General features: G+C 30.0%; 2 protein-coding genes across 6 annotated transcripts in view; both read right to left on the reverse strand.

Moving 5' to 3' along the window:
• The window catches only part of shaker (potassium voltage-gated channel protein Shaker), a 70,984-nt gene that overhangs the window by 45,170 nt on the left and 6,880 nt on the right, over positions 1 to 18,934 (reverse strand). The window contains exons 1-2 of one of the 5 annotated variants that reach the window (XM_018512105.1): positions 7,513 to 7,583; positions 4,116 to 4,205 (exon numbers count right to left, since the gene is read on the reverse strand). The exons of 3 other annotated variants lie outside the window; for them this stretch is intronic. In XM_018512105.1, coding sequence (XP_018367607.1) covers positions 4,116 to 4,141 — 26 coding nt within the window. In that variant the 5' untranslated portion in view covers positions 4,142 to 4,205; positions 7,513 to 7,583. Of the gene's footprint in view, positions 1 to 4,115; positions 4,250 to 5,542; positions 5,561 to 7,512; positions 7,584 to 18,934 lie in introns of those variants that run through there. One more of the 5 variants, XM_018512106.1, reaches the window with a different exon arrangement.
• Positions 17,382 to 18,933, reverse strand: LOC108764012 (uncharacterized; the record flags this gene model as incomplete). Its single annotated transcript, XM_018511999.1, has 2 exons — positions 17,382 to 17,743; positions 18,752 to 18,933. Coding segments are annotated over 2 exons (363 nt in total), but the record flags the coding sequence as incomplete, so codon positions are not given.

Below are 18,934 nucleotides of genomic sequence, written 5' to 3' on the forward strand. Positions count from 1 at the left end.
ATGTAGCCGTTTTAAACAATTGTCCTTAAAATTTCTTTCATACCTCTACGCACAAAACAAATTTACTACTATACATTATATTTCTCAAAATCATAAGTTTATAGTTTTTTCAATCTTTTTCTATTATTCAAAATAGTAAAGATATTTAAGATTACAGGTGAACTAATTTATACATATATACATGTATACATATAATTATATGTATACATATACATATATACATATAATTACAAAAGTAAAATTCCTTATAATAATAATAATTAAATGATGAGCAAATTGAGCAATTAGGAATCATTATAGTCCAATAACATATTTCAGTAAATCAATAACGTTATCGATTTGCTGAAATATATTATTGGACTACAATGATTTTAGTCACTTAAGCGCACCATTACAACGCCAATTCCTAATTGCCCAATTTACTTATCATTTAATTATTAATTTATATATATATATACATGTATATATACTACATAAACATTACATAATATTTTAACATTTAGGAATATTCAATATAAAAAATAATTGCACAAAAATTAAAAAACTTTATTGCAATAATTCAAATTATTTTTGAAAAGTTTTAAAGCGTATGCATTACATGAGAGCAAGTTCACTTAATTTTACAATTAGCCGTCCTCAATGGTAATAGTTGATTTTAGAAGTCCTTTAGTTTGTCAAGAAACCCAAGTAAGAAACCAAGAAAGATAGGATACTAAGGAAATACCTATTGAATCGATTGTTATAAACGATCAATCAAACCTATTAATCGAGGTTATTGTTCCCAAAAAAAATGCATTGTGCGCGCACATTCTGTATGTATCTATATGTGTTTTGAAAATTGTATCCTGCATTTAAATTCATAGTCTGTTGAAGTAGAGAGATATCTTTATAGTGATGCATTTTAACGTTCCACTTACATCAATATAACTGTTGTACAATCAATTTATTAGAAATGAATAGAACTGGTTATCAATACAATTATCACAGTCGAATGACAAACATCAAAATTCAATGTCAGTAAAAATAATATATTATATTATGAAATTATATTATAAAATATATACTAATAAAGAGATTAATATAAAACTTTAAAAGCAACACGTGTGTGTACGAGCAGTAGGCTTTGATTAATTGATTTATAATTGTATTATGAGTTATTACTGCGCCAAATTATTTTCGACGAAAAATGAAGTCTCGAGCCAAGAGATGTAATTTAAACCACATTTATTTGCAAAACCAGTTTTAACATTTATTTTAGAAAAAGTTTAATTAACACGATGCGCGAGGAAAGTTATAATAATCCTTAAAACTTCGGCAGATCCGTCATTATGTTAATTAGAATGGCCCGCTTCGGAAAACGACACGTGGGTGGTTTGAATACAGACTTTCTCACAATTTACGCATTGTTACAATATGACATACCTATAAATTAAATTTCATTAAGTATCGCGTCAATTACTCATATGATAAAAATATCAATTACTCATATGATAAAAATGTCATTTTGATCTTGCATCAATTCCTTTCGAGTAAGTTTTGAATTACACACTTATTATTAAAAATCTAGTTATATAGCCTTATGTTATTCTAACAAAAAGATATTATACAACTTCGACTATTAATATATTTATGTATCTAAATATAATTATGTAAAAATAAAGTTTAAGTTCTTTCCTTAATAATTAAAGATATTTAATACTGAATAATGTAGAGAATTAGAATTAAGACTAATCAGTAGAAGTATTTATTTTATTAATTGAATTTTCATGCAAGAATTTTTTATATAATAAAAAAGACACTTTCGTAAACCAAATGATGAAAAATAATATTTTTTAAATCTTCATATAATGATTTTTATTAGATTTTTGGTGACAAATAAAATAAAATTGTGATAGATGAGACAGCCAAAACAAATGCTTCAATTGATGCGTGTACATACAACACGTGGCAGACAGCTGGTTAGCAACACCGGATAAATATGTCATGTAAACACATATAAGTGAAGGGAAACATATGAAATCTGCATTTGAATGCACCTGGCTACCATTATCGTCACAGATATGGCTGAGGCAATGGAGATAAAATAGAAAAGCACAAGCACTAACGAGCTTTTTATATTTGATTTGAAAATATCCATTTTAATTTATTGTTAGTTTGATCTTGATGGGATCAGACGATAAAAGTAAAATTAGAAACTATGTCTGTTAACAGATATTCGAAATTAATAAATACTTATTGTATATATTATTTCGTAAATGTTACAGATTTTTAAAATTGTTATATATATTTTATTAATACTTGTAATGATAGCAACTTTCATTTTTTTCTTTTCGTTTTATTTCAATTCATATCAATCCTTAAACTTCTGCTAGTAACATGGATATTAACTCTTCCGTCAGCAATAGTGGTCTTTATGGGCCTGAGCACAATAGAGGAACAGGAATTAGATATTAAGATTTTAACCTATCAGAAACTGATTACATCGGAATACACGGTTTCTGATAGGTTGAAATCTTAATATCTAATTCTTGTTCCTCTATTGTGCGCAGGCCCTTAGAAACAGTGCAATTTTTTTATTGTTCCGGATTAATAAAAATCTGAAAATATTCTGATATATTTGTCAAAACTTTAACAAGTTTTTTATCATGAATGAAAGTCGGATTGTATTTTACTTATCTTTTGCAGTGTCCAATAGTGTCCAATAGTGTTTTTAAAGACCCTAGTTGCTAGAGGGGAGGGTTAAATATTTCAAACTCGAACTTTAGCGTATCAAAATACTGATCCTTAATTGCGCTTTTATTTAAAACACACTAAGCATGAAAATATGCATAATAAATAATCTTGTAATCGTAAACAATTAACTTCAATTGAGTTATCCAGATACATAATGTTGTCTGTTTATAACAATACCGAGATAATAATAATCGAAAGTAATAGAATACTCAGTCGGATTATTAATTCAAATTATTAATATAAATTTTAAATTGGAAATTTAATACATGTTTCAAGATATAATTAAATTTAAAATACTAGAATATGAATTTAGAAAGTGATTGTATAAAGATAAAAGAAATTCGAAAATTTAATTAAAAAATATCATAATTAAAATTCTAATATATCAAAATACAAGGTTCTAAAAAAGATAAAAAATATTAAAATATATACGTTTTCATTTAAAAATTAACTTAATTTGTTAAATTCTGAAATGTAATAAAAATAATAAATATTTAAATAATTTAAGCTTTTTGCATCTTAATCTTCATTTATGAGAAAGATCTAAAGACTTTTTAAAACAAATTATAATTCTTTTTTTGCATTATATTGTTTAACTTTCGCTGAACTATTTAGTGGTTAATGCTTTGGTCTTCGTTTTTAGTGAAATACAAGATAAATTAATACAACGGAAAAATTGCATGACGTCAAGTGATAACTGGAAAATCGTTTATCATGTGGACTTTTTACGCCTTGCATCATATACAATATTGTAGGCAGGGCGGATCCCAGGAGTGTTGCCCCACCCGTCGACACAAACTCTCTTAAAAACACGTTTCAAAATCGCATTATCAAAAGCAGAAGATTGTAACATCCAATGAAATTATTTAAATAGTTATTAGTCACAAACACGAAAACATTAAAGCTCTCAAAAAGCTTGCAAGTTTCTTGGAAAAATGACATAAAGAAATAAGATTTTTATAACGTATCGAATAAAATTTTGCGAAGATTAGACGATTTCTAATTCAATGATCTATAGCTTCTATAATTATTTGATTTTCTTCTAAACATCCTACAAGTGTGAACCAATTTACAATACACATACAAAATTAAATCTTTTAAGTCAAATATAATTTCTTTTTGGAGTAAAACAGCCATATTTAACATTAAATGCGCACCGAAAAAGGGCCCAAAAGAGAATCAATCATGGGCAGGAAGATGAATATTACGGGAAAGGAAATAATAACAGGAAAATCAAACTACCAATACGTATAATACATACGTTTCTTCGTTCGGTCGTGTATGTTCTGTTTTAAGTATGTATGTGTGTCCGTGTGTGCGTACGTGTGTGTTGTATAGCCGCATGTATAGCTGTGTGTGTCGGGATTCTATGATGGACTCACCCGCCAGCAACCAGGATCATCTGCATGTTGCATGGAGGCGGCCTCTTTGTTGTTTTTTCGCAGAGGGGTCAATCCGGAGCGGTGGGTCCTCTAGTTTGGCATGCGGTGACAGAATAGAGCTATAGAGTAGGTAACTAGAGAAATAACAAGAGGAAGAGAAGGTCACTGCCTTGTTCGAAGTTCGAATCTACACATTGATTCGACAAGTATTGTCCTTTCTATTTATCGAAATATTTTCTCTTATAATACTATTATTATATCTATGACAACTGAACTCAGTATAGCAATTTTTTTTAAATTTAAATAGGTTTCTAAACATTTATATACAGTAGTACAAATAAATCAGATGTTAATTTGATTTTAGTACTAACCAATATCAATTTATAATTACTTCGAACAAGGTCAAAAGAAGAAAAACGATAGAATAATAAGAAGAAGATTTAAAAGTAGTTTCTAAAACGAACTAGCACAATAAAAGACGAAGAGAAAGAATAGAAGTTAGATAAAAAGTTAAATAGTAAGAAAAGTAATAAGAGGAATCAATAGAGAGAAGTATACATATGTATAAACAGAATAATTCGGAATTATACTATCTAAAGTTTTGGTGACGTATTCAATCTAATTGAAAAAATTAGCTAATCAAAAGAAATTAATTAAAATCGTACACGGAGAGAATTTTTCGTTATTTTTTACCGCAAAATTCATTACAACTATTATCATGTTTGGTAATAAGCTTGGGACAACTTGGCAGTCTTTGAAATTTATCAGTAACGATAGGATTTTTTGAAATATACAAGAGACTTTTTAAAAGCGATGTAGTAAAAATTACAATGCAGATTGTAAAGTGTTTTGAAGTGAAATTTTTACAATGTGCTTCATAAAATTTCAATATTGATAAGAATTTTTGAAATATATAAAAGATATTTTATAAACGATATAGTAAAAATTATGAAACAAATTGTAAAGTATTCTAAGGGTACGTTTCCACTGAGCGCGTCACGACGCGACGCGAAAGAGAGAAAGAGAGGAGTTGTGTATATATATATATATATAAACTTCTCTCTTTTTCTCTTTCGCGTCGTGTCATGACACGATGGATGACGCAAGACGCGCTCAGTGGAAATGTACCCTAAGACAAAATTTTTTAATGATCTTTGTAAAATTACAATTCGCGGTATAGCAACCAAAAGCAACGATTAAGAGTGTTAAGACTATCTTTGTCTTCTGATTCCTCAAAAAGAAGATAGCCTTAGTCGCGATTGTTTTTGGTTGCTATAGATTTAGTCTCGGATTTAGTGGCCAGAAGCACGCCAAAAATCGCCCATGGTCATATAATCAAACTATTTACTTATAGAAAGAAACTCGGATATGATGATTCTCTTCTAAACTTATATACTTTTGTGTAATGCACTCACAATATTACGCACAAATATTATGCACAGCTACGCACTTCGAATCACTTCAGACTCGGGTCACTCGGGTTCACGAATGATAGCAAAACGCGGATGACTTGTCGACTTCTGTTCGTTTGTTTCCTGTTCGTACAAGTTCTAGCGTAGCTAGAGACACACTCGATGACAAAAATAACCGATAAATATCAATTACAGTCGATAAATTACCATATTACATGCTAAAATTATTATAAGCGACTAAATCAGATTAAAAATATCATACTGCATGGTAAAAATTGTATAAGCTATTTTATACATTTATAACTACTTGGCATCTATTCTGTTGAAAATAATAAAGAATCATAAACTGCGTAACATATTTTAAAATTATTGAAATTTTACTATACTCTTTAGTAAAATTAATAAAATATATTATATATCTTATTATGATACATATCAATAAATCAAAGAGACTCACATACTATTCTTTGAAATACTATGTTGTCCCACTATTATCATGATTTTCAGGCTAAATTCTAAGAGAAAATTCTCTCCGTGTATTTTACTCAAATAGATAATAAAGTTTTATAAGTCTCTGTACAAAGTATTCTATTGGATGTTTAATGAATACCTTTTTTTATATACAGAATATTTCAAGGAGAGAAAGATTGGTAAGATAATATTCAAAATTAAAAAGTTTTGGTAAGCAAAGTTTCACAGCATAAATAAAGAGAAATTCTTTTATAATTAATTTACATAACAGTTTTTGCTTAGTTAAACTAATTTTGTATTAACAATTTTTTTTTAGTAGAATATTTAAGGGATGTACATTTAATAAAAAATACACTAAATTTAACTAATAATTAAATATTTAAAACAAAACAATTTGAATATATGTGTATATGTCTATAAATAAGTTTTAAAAAAACGAAAATTTTTTTCTACATTTTCTAATTCTCCTTATAGTCTCAAATATTCTAAAGCGTTCTAATGCGTTAACAAAATTTCCTGGTATCACCAAATTTTCCTGTCTATCGAAAGGTCTATAACAGAATTTTAACGTTATAATTATAAGATTTTTAAATACATTTAAATAGCAAAGTTCTCTATTTTTTGGAAAGATGCTTTATATATTTAAAAAATATACTAAAAAATTACTATCTTAAATTATTGCATCAAACGTAGATAATTATTGTTTTTCCCGATATAATTATAATTATAAAAACAGTATATAATATTATTTATGTTATAAGATTTTTGAAATTAAATATTTTATTTATATAACGTTATTTATATAATGTGATTAAAAATAGAGATTAATAAAAAAAATGCTACAATTGTACTAGAAAGGATTTAAAAAAAAAGCCAAAATAAAAAATAAGGGAAAGGAAAAGGAGGAAGAAAGTGAGAAAAGGAAGGAGAGAAAAGGGGAGAAAAAGAATGAAGGAAGGGAGGGGGACAGGCTTTTAGTATTGTGCATAATCTAATAACAGTACTCGGTATAAACATTTCCCAAAGAACTAAAAAATTATTTAATTGTTTTGAAATAATTTACTTTAGAACATACGTTTACGAAAGCTTATTGGACTAAAATTTTAGAATATCGTTATCTTATATATACTTCCTTCTTGTTACAGAGCACTCTATATACAGCACGTTCTAGAGCTATCGCATTTCCTTTAAACCATAGAGATTCCAAGATTATTTCAAAATGACTTTTTCTTAGCAAGGAAACTTGGAAAGACATAATTATAACCTGATAAATTCTAATGTAAAGCAATATAATTAAACGCTGTAGTTTATATTTTGAGCAAACCAAATTAATACGCTAAAAAAGAATTTCAATAAAAATTCAGAAAATACATTAATATTATACAGAAAATTCCAAATCTTAGCTAGGAATAAGTCAACATCTGAGAATCCTTGTTTAATAGAAAATATAATAGTCTTGGGATATTCTGCATATACATAGAACTAGATGTAGATAGAGAAGGAGAGAAAAGTACAGTGGCTAACTGGCGATGGCCCAGCAGATCGCCGTGATGGCTTGCGCTATTGTACCTTCCCGCATGTTGCGTCTAACCACCACCGAAGCCCGTGTGCCACCCACACACACCCGTCGCAGGATCTTTAACGCATCCACTTATTAACAGTATCGTTCACTGTCACGATGCACTATCACACATTTGTCAATGACGACAACTACATTGGCAACAATGCTATTGAAGTATTCCATTGCAACACCACGGGAAACGTTGCGAGAAGAGAAATCCGCGTTCCGAAATTTGCTCGACAACGGAGTAATTAAGCACGAGACAAAGCACAGATTATCCACCGTTACTTCGAATGACTAGTAACAATCAGTTGAAGATAATTTTGTGTGACCGTTATTTAAAAATTTAATCAATTTAATATAATAATCTTCGTGTTTCTCGCGGTGCTCGAGGATGGAGAATCTGGGAGAAAAGTGGATCAGAAAGAGGAAAAAAAATAAAACACTTATCTTCAATTATATCATAAGCAATTATCATGTAATGCCCTTTGGAAAACTTTTTCTAGGACATATTCAGACGAGTCCACGGCGAAATGCGAATCTCCGAAGTGGTTTGATTCCATTTTTTTAAATCCCATTTGGATCCTTTTGAATATATTTTGAATATATTTTAACCTGTATATATCGAAATAGTTTTTTAAATTTACCATATAATTGAGAGAAAAGTAATTGCACCAAACTGATTTATATAATTCTTTATCTGTCATTTGTCTTTATCTGTCTTTATCTGTCAAAAGTCTTTTTAGGAAAACAAACAAATATTAAAAAATTTTATGCACACTATTATTCGTCAATGAGCTTACAAAATCGTTTGATTTTGTCAGACGTGTTCATGTTTGATCACGTTTCTTTGTTATTCTCATCAAATATCATGTTGAATTCTGTGTCACGTTGGAACGGACTCAAAAACAAGAAAAATGAAAATATAAGCTATATATATATATATACATATAAAGAAAGAAGAGAAAACTATTTTAATGAGAATACAAGAACTACGAAATTAAACAAAAATATGAGTTATTTCGCAATTTTTTAGGTTTAATATCTCAAATAAAAAAAATATCATTAATTTCTGTTTCTATGATGATTTCGATTTTTAAATACGAAAAACATCTTTCGACCAATAATTAAAAATAATAAAAAATAGAATACTTTAAAGTACAAAAAGAATAAAATTGTAGAATCTTTTTTGAAGCCGTTAGATAATCTAACATATTTACTTAATCACTAGTTTGATTACTGTTTTATATGAAAGCAATCTAAATCTTTAAATGTAAAGTTTTTGATTACGGGGATTAATAAATGTTCACAGAACGTAACCACTGAATCATTCAATGTCGAACGCATATATTAATTGCGTATATTAAAAGGTAATAAAGTAAAAAAAGGTAATAAAGTAAAATAAGTAAAATGAAACGTTCATAATTTCTAAATTTTACTCGTTAAATAAATTTTTATATACACTAATAACTTGTGTTGGTTCTGAAAGTCTTTTTTATTGTATTGACATATTTATTTGTGCCTAAATTTAATTATTAATAATAAAGTAAACATATGTTCACATATATTAACCAAGGAGATTTAAAAAATAATATAATATAATAATAAAATAATAACAAAATCCCTTCAATTAAAAATATTCTTAAATATCCGAAATTAATTACCTACATCCAATTATTTTTAACACACCGTTTCATGTGATAAACTCAACATTGTTATATATATTATCATATTTGAAAACGAGCGACAACGGAAACGTGATTATCGTGCCCGCCAACCAGGCGGGTCCATCAGTCCATTCGCATCATGTGTATGAGTCTGTCTAAATCACGTTTATCATTCTATTAACAAATTCATGGATTTCCGATTTACATAAACCGGGATTCTAGAACGGGACAGGGATGAAAACTGCGATGATGAGGAGAGCCCAAATTAAAATTGAATCACAAGATTGAAACACCAATAATGGCACACGATATGTTATTCTCAGTTACGGCCGGGTCCACCTCGACAACCACGTTGCTGCGACTGCCTTGCGTAACCTTGTCGATCACTAGCAAACGGAGAGTGCGTGCCGCCTAAAGGAGCACCGGGTAGAAGAGGAGTTTGAGCCAGTAAAAAGAGAGGGGAGTGTGAGCGATCACTGTCACAGATCACACACTACCCGAGTCTCCGCGGAGTAGACTGGTCCGCGAAGAGAACACGTTTCGAGCCGTAGCGAGCCCGGTGGGTTTCTGAATCACCGAGTAGTGCGTGTCAGGACGCCAGTAGCGGCCGGGTATAAGTGGTGGCGGGAGGAACGGAAAAAACGAGAGGGCGAAAGAAAGAGAAAGGGAGACGAAGGATGGGTGGGAGAGAGACGCGACGACACGCGTTTAGGCGGCAAACTTTGAGAGCTTCGACGTAACACTCCCGTCTCGAACCGTACGGGCAGACCGTGCGTGGTGTTCACGAATGGTCCACGCAGGGTGAGAGATCGGGTGCGACCCCCGGTGGGACGTCGGGGCGGCAAAGGTACAGTGGAAGGCGCCGGTCGAGGAACACCGCCAGGAACCGCCGTGGCGTTCTGCGGAGGCGCCACCGTGACTGCGAAACCTCTGTCCCCTCACCCCCTCTTAGGAGTTGGAGTTGGTTGCGCGGTGCACCCCTATTCATGTACGCGTGTATGCGCGAGCGCGCGCGCACGCGTGTGTGTGCGCATGTCACATACACGTAGCATACCCTGACCGTGATCGCCAAGTACGCTTGTGTGTCTATGTGTGTGCGAACGGATATGTGTTTGTACGGAAGAGAGAAGTAGGTGAAATCCACCTTCTCTCTACCTACCTACCTACCTACCCCATACCCCACCCCATCCGCAGCCCGTTCGTGCTGCTGCTCGTGCGTGGGCTTTCGCGGCCATCGAAGTCGATATCCACCCCCGCCCCGACCAGTAGCTCGCGTATTATCCTCAAATGTTTCTCGGACAGTCATTTTGGGGATTCTCAAGTGTCCCAACTCCCCTTTCCTCAATAGCTCAATCCTCTTTCATTGATGTAATTATCATTATTCTTAAGTCATCTGCTTGTTTCTTGTCTCTGAGAAGATATTCGTTCTTTTACTTTTAGGAACTACTATAGTTTCGGATAGAAATAGAAAACAATATAACTATATTTCTTCTATATATATATTGTGTTGTTAAAAACAATATGAATTATATGGATTAATTCATCATCGAAAATACTAAGAAATGTAGCAGAATTAATTACGGATTTTTAACAGAAAGAAAATAATCTTTAGAATTATATATATATAAAAGAATTTCAACTATTCATTCTTCGCGCACTAAATCATAAATATGTTTTATATTATATATATAAATAATAAAAAAACCGGAATAATTTGACTTTCACACTAACGATAATTTTGTTTTTAAAATATATATAATTTTGACATTTAAGTCGGAATCTAATAAACGAGATAAAAATTTGGATGAGAATTAAATAATTTGATAGAACTAGAACATGATTCTGTATAAATAAAATTTAAACTCATTGACTTGCGAAAGCTTTCGAAGTTTATTTGATTCATTGCAACGTCGAAGTTTTTTTTTCTTTATAGTATTCGTAGATCGTAATTAAATTAATCGAACGAGAATACTGTTGCAAAGAAAATATTGTTCATCAATGGTACAATTCAACACACAAGACGAGCTTATTAAATGGATTCTACAGAAAACGGAGTAAAAACAGTCTTTGGTTTTAAAATGGCTTCTGTGTACTGTAAATTTTAATACGTGATTTTCGAGCAAACATTCGTAACCCTCATTCTATTTCCAAGCAAAAAATTCTGCGAAAAGAGCTTTCGACCCTTCTGAAGTTCAGAGTAAAAGTAAATATCACATATATAAAAGCGAAAAGCTGTTTAACCATTAAATCTCTGCTTAAATCTGTCTAGACACAGAGAGAGAATTTCAACATTTTTTATTAAATAATAACCTTCAACTTATTAAAAATGTTTAAAGTTCTTCAAAGAGAGCTTAATTAAGAAACAAATTTTATCGATAAGTTATTTTAAACGACAAATTGTTATAAATACTTAATATAGCTATCTAGGCTTTCCTAATTTTAAGCATCAACGCCTTGCCGCAGGATATTCCTACTCGACCTAGAATAACCGAAGTAATTTTCAACATATCTTAGGAAATACCGTACGATCGAACCTGATCGAATGATATAGATCTGCAGAGTGAAATTAATATATTTCATCATAATATATATTTTTCCATTATATAGGTTCAGTATTAAAATCTCGCTTGTCATATCTTTCTCATTATATTGTTATATTTAAATAAATAATTAAGTATAGTATAATTTTATGTGCATCTCAGTTGGGAGAAAAGTTAAGAATTTTTTAATCTAAATTATACAAGAGAACAAAATGTTTAACTTCCTTTATGCAGAAAAAATTCTTCAGTATTTTTCAATGTCAGATGACAAAGAATAAACGGAAATATTATGTACGTACGCCATCCAGCGGACAACTTCAGAAGCTAAATAATCACGTTGCAAGTTCCGCAAGCTCCGCGGTAACTTTAAAATTTGCAACGATCTTTGTATCGTCGGAGTTGAAACTGCATTATCAACTCGACGATGCAAAAAAATTAAAATAACAAAAATCTGAAGAAATCTCAATCAAATAAAATATTAAAATCTTTATAATATATTTAAATATTTAATTTATTATTAAATCCTGTTTGCAAGTATAACTATTTCTAATGGACAAGGTTTCTATTTGTAAAATAAAACCTAACAAATTATATAATAAAATAATAATGATACTTAAATTTTTTATCAAAAAGTATTACTCTACTATAAAAATTTATAATTAAACTATCACTAACCTCTGATTAAATTCGATGCGTGGTTCTACGCAGCATATGCACATTATACACCATGATACAGATATCATAAATATTATCAATAAACCACATATTGAACTATATATTATCTCTATAAAACTTAAATACTAATTGTAAATTAAACAATTTGATGTAAACAGATATTTTTCGGGTATATATTATACGTGAGATTACATATTGCTACAACATATATTAATTTTAAAAAAATATATATATATATAAAAATCTTCTATATATTTTAGATAAATTTATCCTTTTGTGTTTTTCTTAAAATTAATATTTAATGTATGATATCAAATGATTAAAATTTTTCGCATAAAATTATTCAATTTTTGTACCGATTTAAATATCAAAGATAAACCTAAAAATATTGTAATAAAGATTATTAATTTATGTTTATGAAACTGCACATTCCGTGTTTCAGTGCGAATATTTTACCGATCCGCGGAAAGATTCACAGAAGTTCTCTCGACATATCAAGAACTGACCCAAACAACACAAAGTCTAAAATTATGACATAAGACGTCTTTAAATCGTCTTTTAAACGCAAAGAACGTCTTATGACCTGGTTTTAGACCCTTGTTGTCTGGGGATTGATTGTGACACGCGACAATGTGTCAATCACTCTAACTTAACATCAGGAAGACCGTCATAATTACAGTTACATCACTAGTATATCAATAGATCAATATGGCGAGTAAAAATAAAAAGATATTCCACGATTATCAAATTCAGTCAATCCATATCTTTTGTAGCACAATAGAAAAATGTGGCTAAAAACAAATTTCTCTACCTCAAAAAATCTCAGGAAGATTTTACAAAGAATCTTAACAATCTAAAGGACCTGATATAAATTATAAGTCTTACAAACACTAAAACTTTCAATAATAAACAATTTATTAAGACCGAATAATGTGAATATACAACAAGTAAGAGTTAAAGCCCATAACGGTCGAAGCTGGATCTTAAATGTTTAAATAATTTCCATATGAACTTATATACTACATATATGTAGTCATTTGAATTGCGCGCCGATTTGGTTTTAAAGACGCAACTGAACTACTGTAGTAATATCGCAAATTAAATTGACAAGCAATTTAATAACACTAAATCTTTCAACCGTTAATGAATTAAACTTGATTGTTAAAAGTTAATCATAATCTTATTTCTAATGACAGATAACAATCAATAATTCAAAACTCCTTATACATAGATGCATCATCGAGTACGGTCAATTCATACTACTAATGACTCAATGGGCATGAATAGTAAGTTGTATTTGTATGTACCTTGCAAGCTTTAATAATCGTATTCTTTCTTAGTATTTTACATCAGGAAATAGATAACAAAGAAAAAATTGCAAATATGTAATAATCATTTCAAGCGCTTTAAAAGATAGAAGATATTGAATGAGGGATCATACAGGTATATATTTCTATTCGAGCCATCTATAAATAGTTTAACTTCGTCTACAATGACCCTAAAGCCCTAAACACAAAAATATGTACAAACTCTTTATTATAAGTCACTTTTAAGAAAAATTCTATTTTTGTTATTTCAAATAAAGTCATACAAAGATATTGGGATTTATTATATTTTATGTCATTATTTAAGACGTTAATTAATATTATATACATTTTCATATGAATATTTTATAATCTTTCTTATACAGAAAGAAAAAATTTTACTGTGTTACGACAAAACTATTGTATATATATTATATAGTTAATTACATTATTTGATAATATAGTAAAATCAACAGCGCTACATGCTACGGCAGTATAAAATATACTATGCTAACTATGTCAACAAATCTTTCTTCTTTATGTATTTCACGATCAGCTTTTGATAAAGAGAGCTATTTGAAAGCTCCAAGACAGAAAACCATTACTGTCGGCCCTGCATACCTTTCATCAATATAGTTTAGAAGGCAAAGGCTTTTAAAGGGCTTTCAAATGTTCAGGGACGCGAAGAGATGTAAGTTGTTACGTACAGAGCACGTCCTTATATAAGTAGTCTCATATAAATTTATATTTGGGTAAACTTCGCATAAATGTCATGATTATTATTTGATATTATTAAACATGTAATGGCGGACAATAAACTTTAATTTTCTTTGTTAAACAACTTTAGGATTAATTTTTCATTCTAAGCACAGTCTCAAAAAAGAAATCGATTCCACATTTGTCGAAGAATATATTTTCAGAATTGATGCGTCTACATTATATAATCTGTATAATTATTGGAAATTTTTACGCGTATATCTTCTATTTGTTGAATTTCTCATATAAGATGTTTTAACAGTTCTCTTAATTAATTATTTATAGCATCGTACTAATACTTTGATACTCTATATACAATCATTTACTAATATGGTAAATATTTTTTGAAGAAAAATTTAATTTAATTTAATTTAATTACTTTTTAATATTTTGAAGGTTTTTTAATAAAAAAATTATATCAGGATTAAAAAAAAATTTATGATGACTTGATTTATTAATACAAAGATAAAAATAAAGATAAAAATTGATACAGAGAAGAATCTATTAAAACAATAAATTTAATGATATAATAAATAAATAAAGTTAATAATTAAAATGTAAAATGATTGATTATTTCTTTTGTTCCAAATTCAAGTTAGAACTTGCGCGTAAGATTTAATTTACGTACTGATAGATAAAGCGAGAAAATTGTCCGTTCGAGTAATCGTGATACGATGCGATACAAGATGAAATACAAGAAATTTAACGATACGTAATATAAAAGAAAAATATGTTAGTCCTTTAGTCGGATTTCAGTGAGATTAAATAATGTTATTCTAATTCAAACATTTATATAACTGCATGTAAATAAGTAAAATATAAACAACTTAAATATCAGCATAATGTTAAATTGAAGCATGTAGTACTGGATCGAATTTAAAATTCATTGAACTCACGTTTCTTATATGCAAACTTCAACAGCTTGTAGATTTTAATAATCTTGAAAAGAACAAAACATTGGAAAAACTTACACGGCTTCAAAACAACTGTCTGACGCGTCGATATTGGCAAACTTATTTGTTTTCGTGAACAGTTTCCTTGAAGTTACAATTTCCTTGAAGCGTAAATTGCACAAATCTTGTTTTTGATTGTTATAGTCTGTTTTCATGTCAACTCTTTACTAATGCAATTATGAAACAAAAACGTACCTGTACATATGTAACTTGTTGTTTTGAGGAAAACGTTCAAGGTTTTTTGTATTAAAAAAAGAATATATTTTTTATAATTTTCCGCGAAAAAATTTCTGAAATTTTTTGACAAATGAAAATCTAATATGCTTGTCTAGCAATAATCTTTCATTTATATATGTACATATACATATATATATATATATATATAGTATATATAATATATAAATTCTGAAATATCAAAATATAATGTCATATTCAAAGTGCAAACCTAAACTCCTTCAATCTATATCAATTGTATTTTTATATAATCTGATTTTTATGTATACTAAACAATAAGAAAATGAATATTAGAAATAATTTGTGATAATTTTCAATCAAAGAAAGATGATATTATCTGGAACTATTTTAAGTTTGATATGATAAAAAGAACTTAGAATTAAAACAAGAAAAACATTTTCAACAAACTTTGAGTGCATTTTTTATGTATTTTCTATTTTTTTTCTTTATTTGTATTTACACGATTTGCATTTAACGATTTCTAAAATCTAAAAGGATCAGAGTGAATTCTCAAAGAATAAATTAATTTTTTTCTTACGTGAGTCTTGATGTTTAAAAAGAGACGTAAGCATCTCAATATAGTTGTTCCTAAGCAAAATTATAAATTATTTTTAAATATATAATACATATATAACACATATAATATGTATATTGCGAGACATAAAAAATTAAGTTGACATTTAAAATAAAGCTTGTAATATATCTCTTGCACCTTTATTTTATTCTTACCGTAATATCTTTAATATTTAAAAATGTGATAAGTAAGAACTTATCACAGTGTCGATAATTTTGCAAAGCATATTCGCGCAAATAATTATATTTGCACCAACATCATTTTATTACATCTCACGTGCAAACTCTCGATAGGACAATGCATGCGCGTTCTCGCAGTGCAAACGTATGCTTGGAACGAATAACGCATCACTGATGCCTTCAAATTAATAAAATCATAATAATTGAAGAAGCAATTGTTCATATACATATAAAGGAAATATTTTAATAACATTGGCTCGAATCCTAGATGACCAAAGACATAAAAAGAAAATAATTTCGTACATATGGTATATTTTTATTGTACCTTTATACTTGATTCTTCAATTAATAAATTAATCAATTATCGGTTTCGAATACGCTGGCAAACTAGCTGAAACATAAAATTTACTAAAGGGCGGCAGAATATTTTCGTAGCATGAACAATAAAAAAGGGGTGGCAGATGGTTGGTGAGAGCGATCATTTTATTTTTCCTCGGTGTTTCCTCGTGTATCTTCAAGCAGAAGCCAATCTCTTTCGGAGTTGATATACCAAGCAAAACATTTCATGAATTGTTCGCTGCAAAACGCAGCATCGCACCAAGCCATTGATAACTTGACAGTGCGTGAAAGCTCTTTCGCTCAAGGTGCAAATGTCTCCATTCCATTCCGTGGCAGCGCATTCCAAGCTCCGATCGAGACACGATGAGCGATTTTGAATTATAATTTTGATTTTTAATTTCACATTATTTCGATATTTTATGTATAAGATACACTTGACTTATTTCTCCTTTTTGTATATCAATCAAATAATATATGGACGAAAAGGATGCCCGGTATAAATTAAGTTGATACTCAGCGTTATAACTCTATAAATCAACTCAATTACATTATTTTGTATATTCTCTATTTATTTTTTGTATGTGATCTCTAATATTTTATATATATCGTTTCTATATTACATGTACATCGGGGGGTTCACTTATTTTACATATTCATATACTATATTTTACACATTAGTTCCAGAATATCGCTCCTTAATATGATATTATCATGCTAATATTATAATGTGCTTCAAGAAGGATTTCGCTGAATTTATTTTCGGAGAATACTGTATTTTTTTATCATGAGATCGTACTTTCGTCGCGTTGTAGCGGCGGGGGTACAACCAGTAAGCGGTCCAACATCGAACATCGCAAGCTTGTGTGTGTTTTATAATGCCTTGTGCTGGTGGATGTGTCGAGGGATCTCGGGGAGGTCTGTGTCCATCGCCGAAGGTCACACGATGTGGGACATACAAAGCCTCTGTGAACATTGTGCATTCGGCATCAATGGAAGCTGCGTGACAAGGACAAAGGAAACGCCAAAAAATTAAGGAGAATGGAAAAGGAGAATGGAATTAGGGTTACATACTTAATCATGCTTCAATCCCTGCGATCTATCGTATTTTCATAATTATATATCAGAACTTGTTACGCACACAGCCGATTTATTTCATTTAATGATCAAAAATGAAAGGAAAAAGATACACGCACTTGTTAGCATACAATTACGGATATCGACCGGTAAAAGATATTGAATCGACATATTATAAAAACACGTGAGTCACAACGAACGCGTATAACCGTATTTTCCTATGATATTTCGACATGGGAATATCGCATTTCTATTCCAGGTAAATCATGACGAATACTCGATAGATCGCACGGAAAGAGAAGAGGAAGGATATTGGATTCAAACTGTTCCACATCGACGTGGACAGTTCCTCGATCGAACCGGCATTCCTGAAAGGATTGGTTACAAGTAGACCAAAAAAAAAAACACAGTTTCGCTCGTATTTTATTATTAGTGGTAAATAAGTAATTGAATTATACATGTATCCAGAAGAGAGTTAAGAGAATGAAGATTGTAAACGTTTATATTAGGAAAAAAAAGGACGCGTAAAAATTAATATAAAAAAGAAAACTGCTCGAGAAAGTAAATTTCATAAATATTTATAAATTTTCTAAAGAAATAAAAAATTCCAAAAATTGACTTGCTGGTATACACATAAATATTAAAACAAGACCGAAGAGATGAGAGATAAAGTCAATTCATAATTTGAATAGTAATTGGAAGGATAAAGGAAATATATGTATATATATGTATATGTATATATATGTATATGTATATATATATATATATACACACATATATATATCTTGGCAAAATATGAAAGGAATAGATTAGGCATGATATATCAGCCGGTTGTCAATGTCAGCCTTCCAATGGATCGAAAGAGAAACAATCGATATCACAGGTGAATGCACTCACCGCTGCTTCGTCTTAACGCGACGATAGCGGTGAAATTCCGTCGGGTCGTTGGGGTCGAAGCCCCTGCGATGTTTCGGCGGCGAAGACATGGCGGCCGCCTTCTTGGCTTTACCGTCGCTCGGATTCGTGGTGATAGCGGAGTTGTTATTGCCGCTGATGACGGCACAGATAGTGCCGTTGTTG

Source organism: Trachymyrmex cornetzi, unplaced genomic scaffold (assembly GCF_001594075.2).
Source record: "Trachymyrmex cornetzi isolate Tcor2-1 unplaced genomic scaffold, Tcor1.1 scaffold392, whole genome shotgun sequence".
In the NCBI taxonomy this organism is placed as follows: Eukaryota; Metazoa; Arthropoda; class Insecta; order Hymenoptera; family Formicidae; genus Trachymyrmex; species Trachymyrmex cornetzi.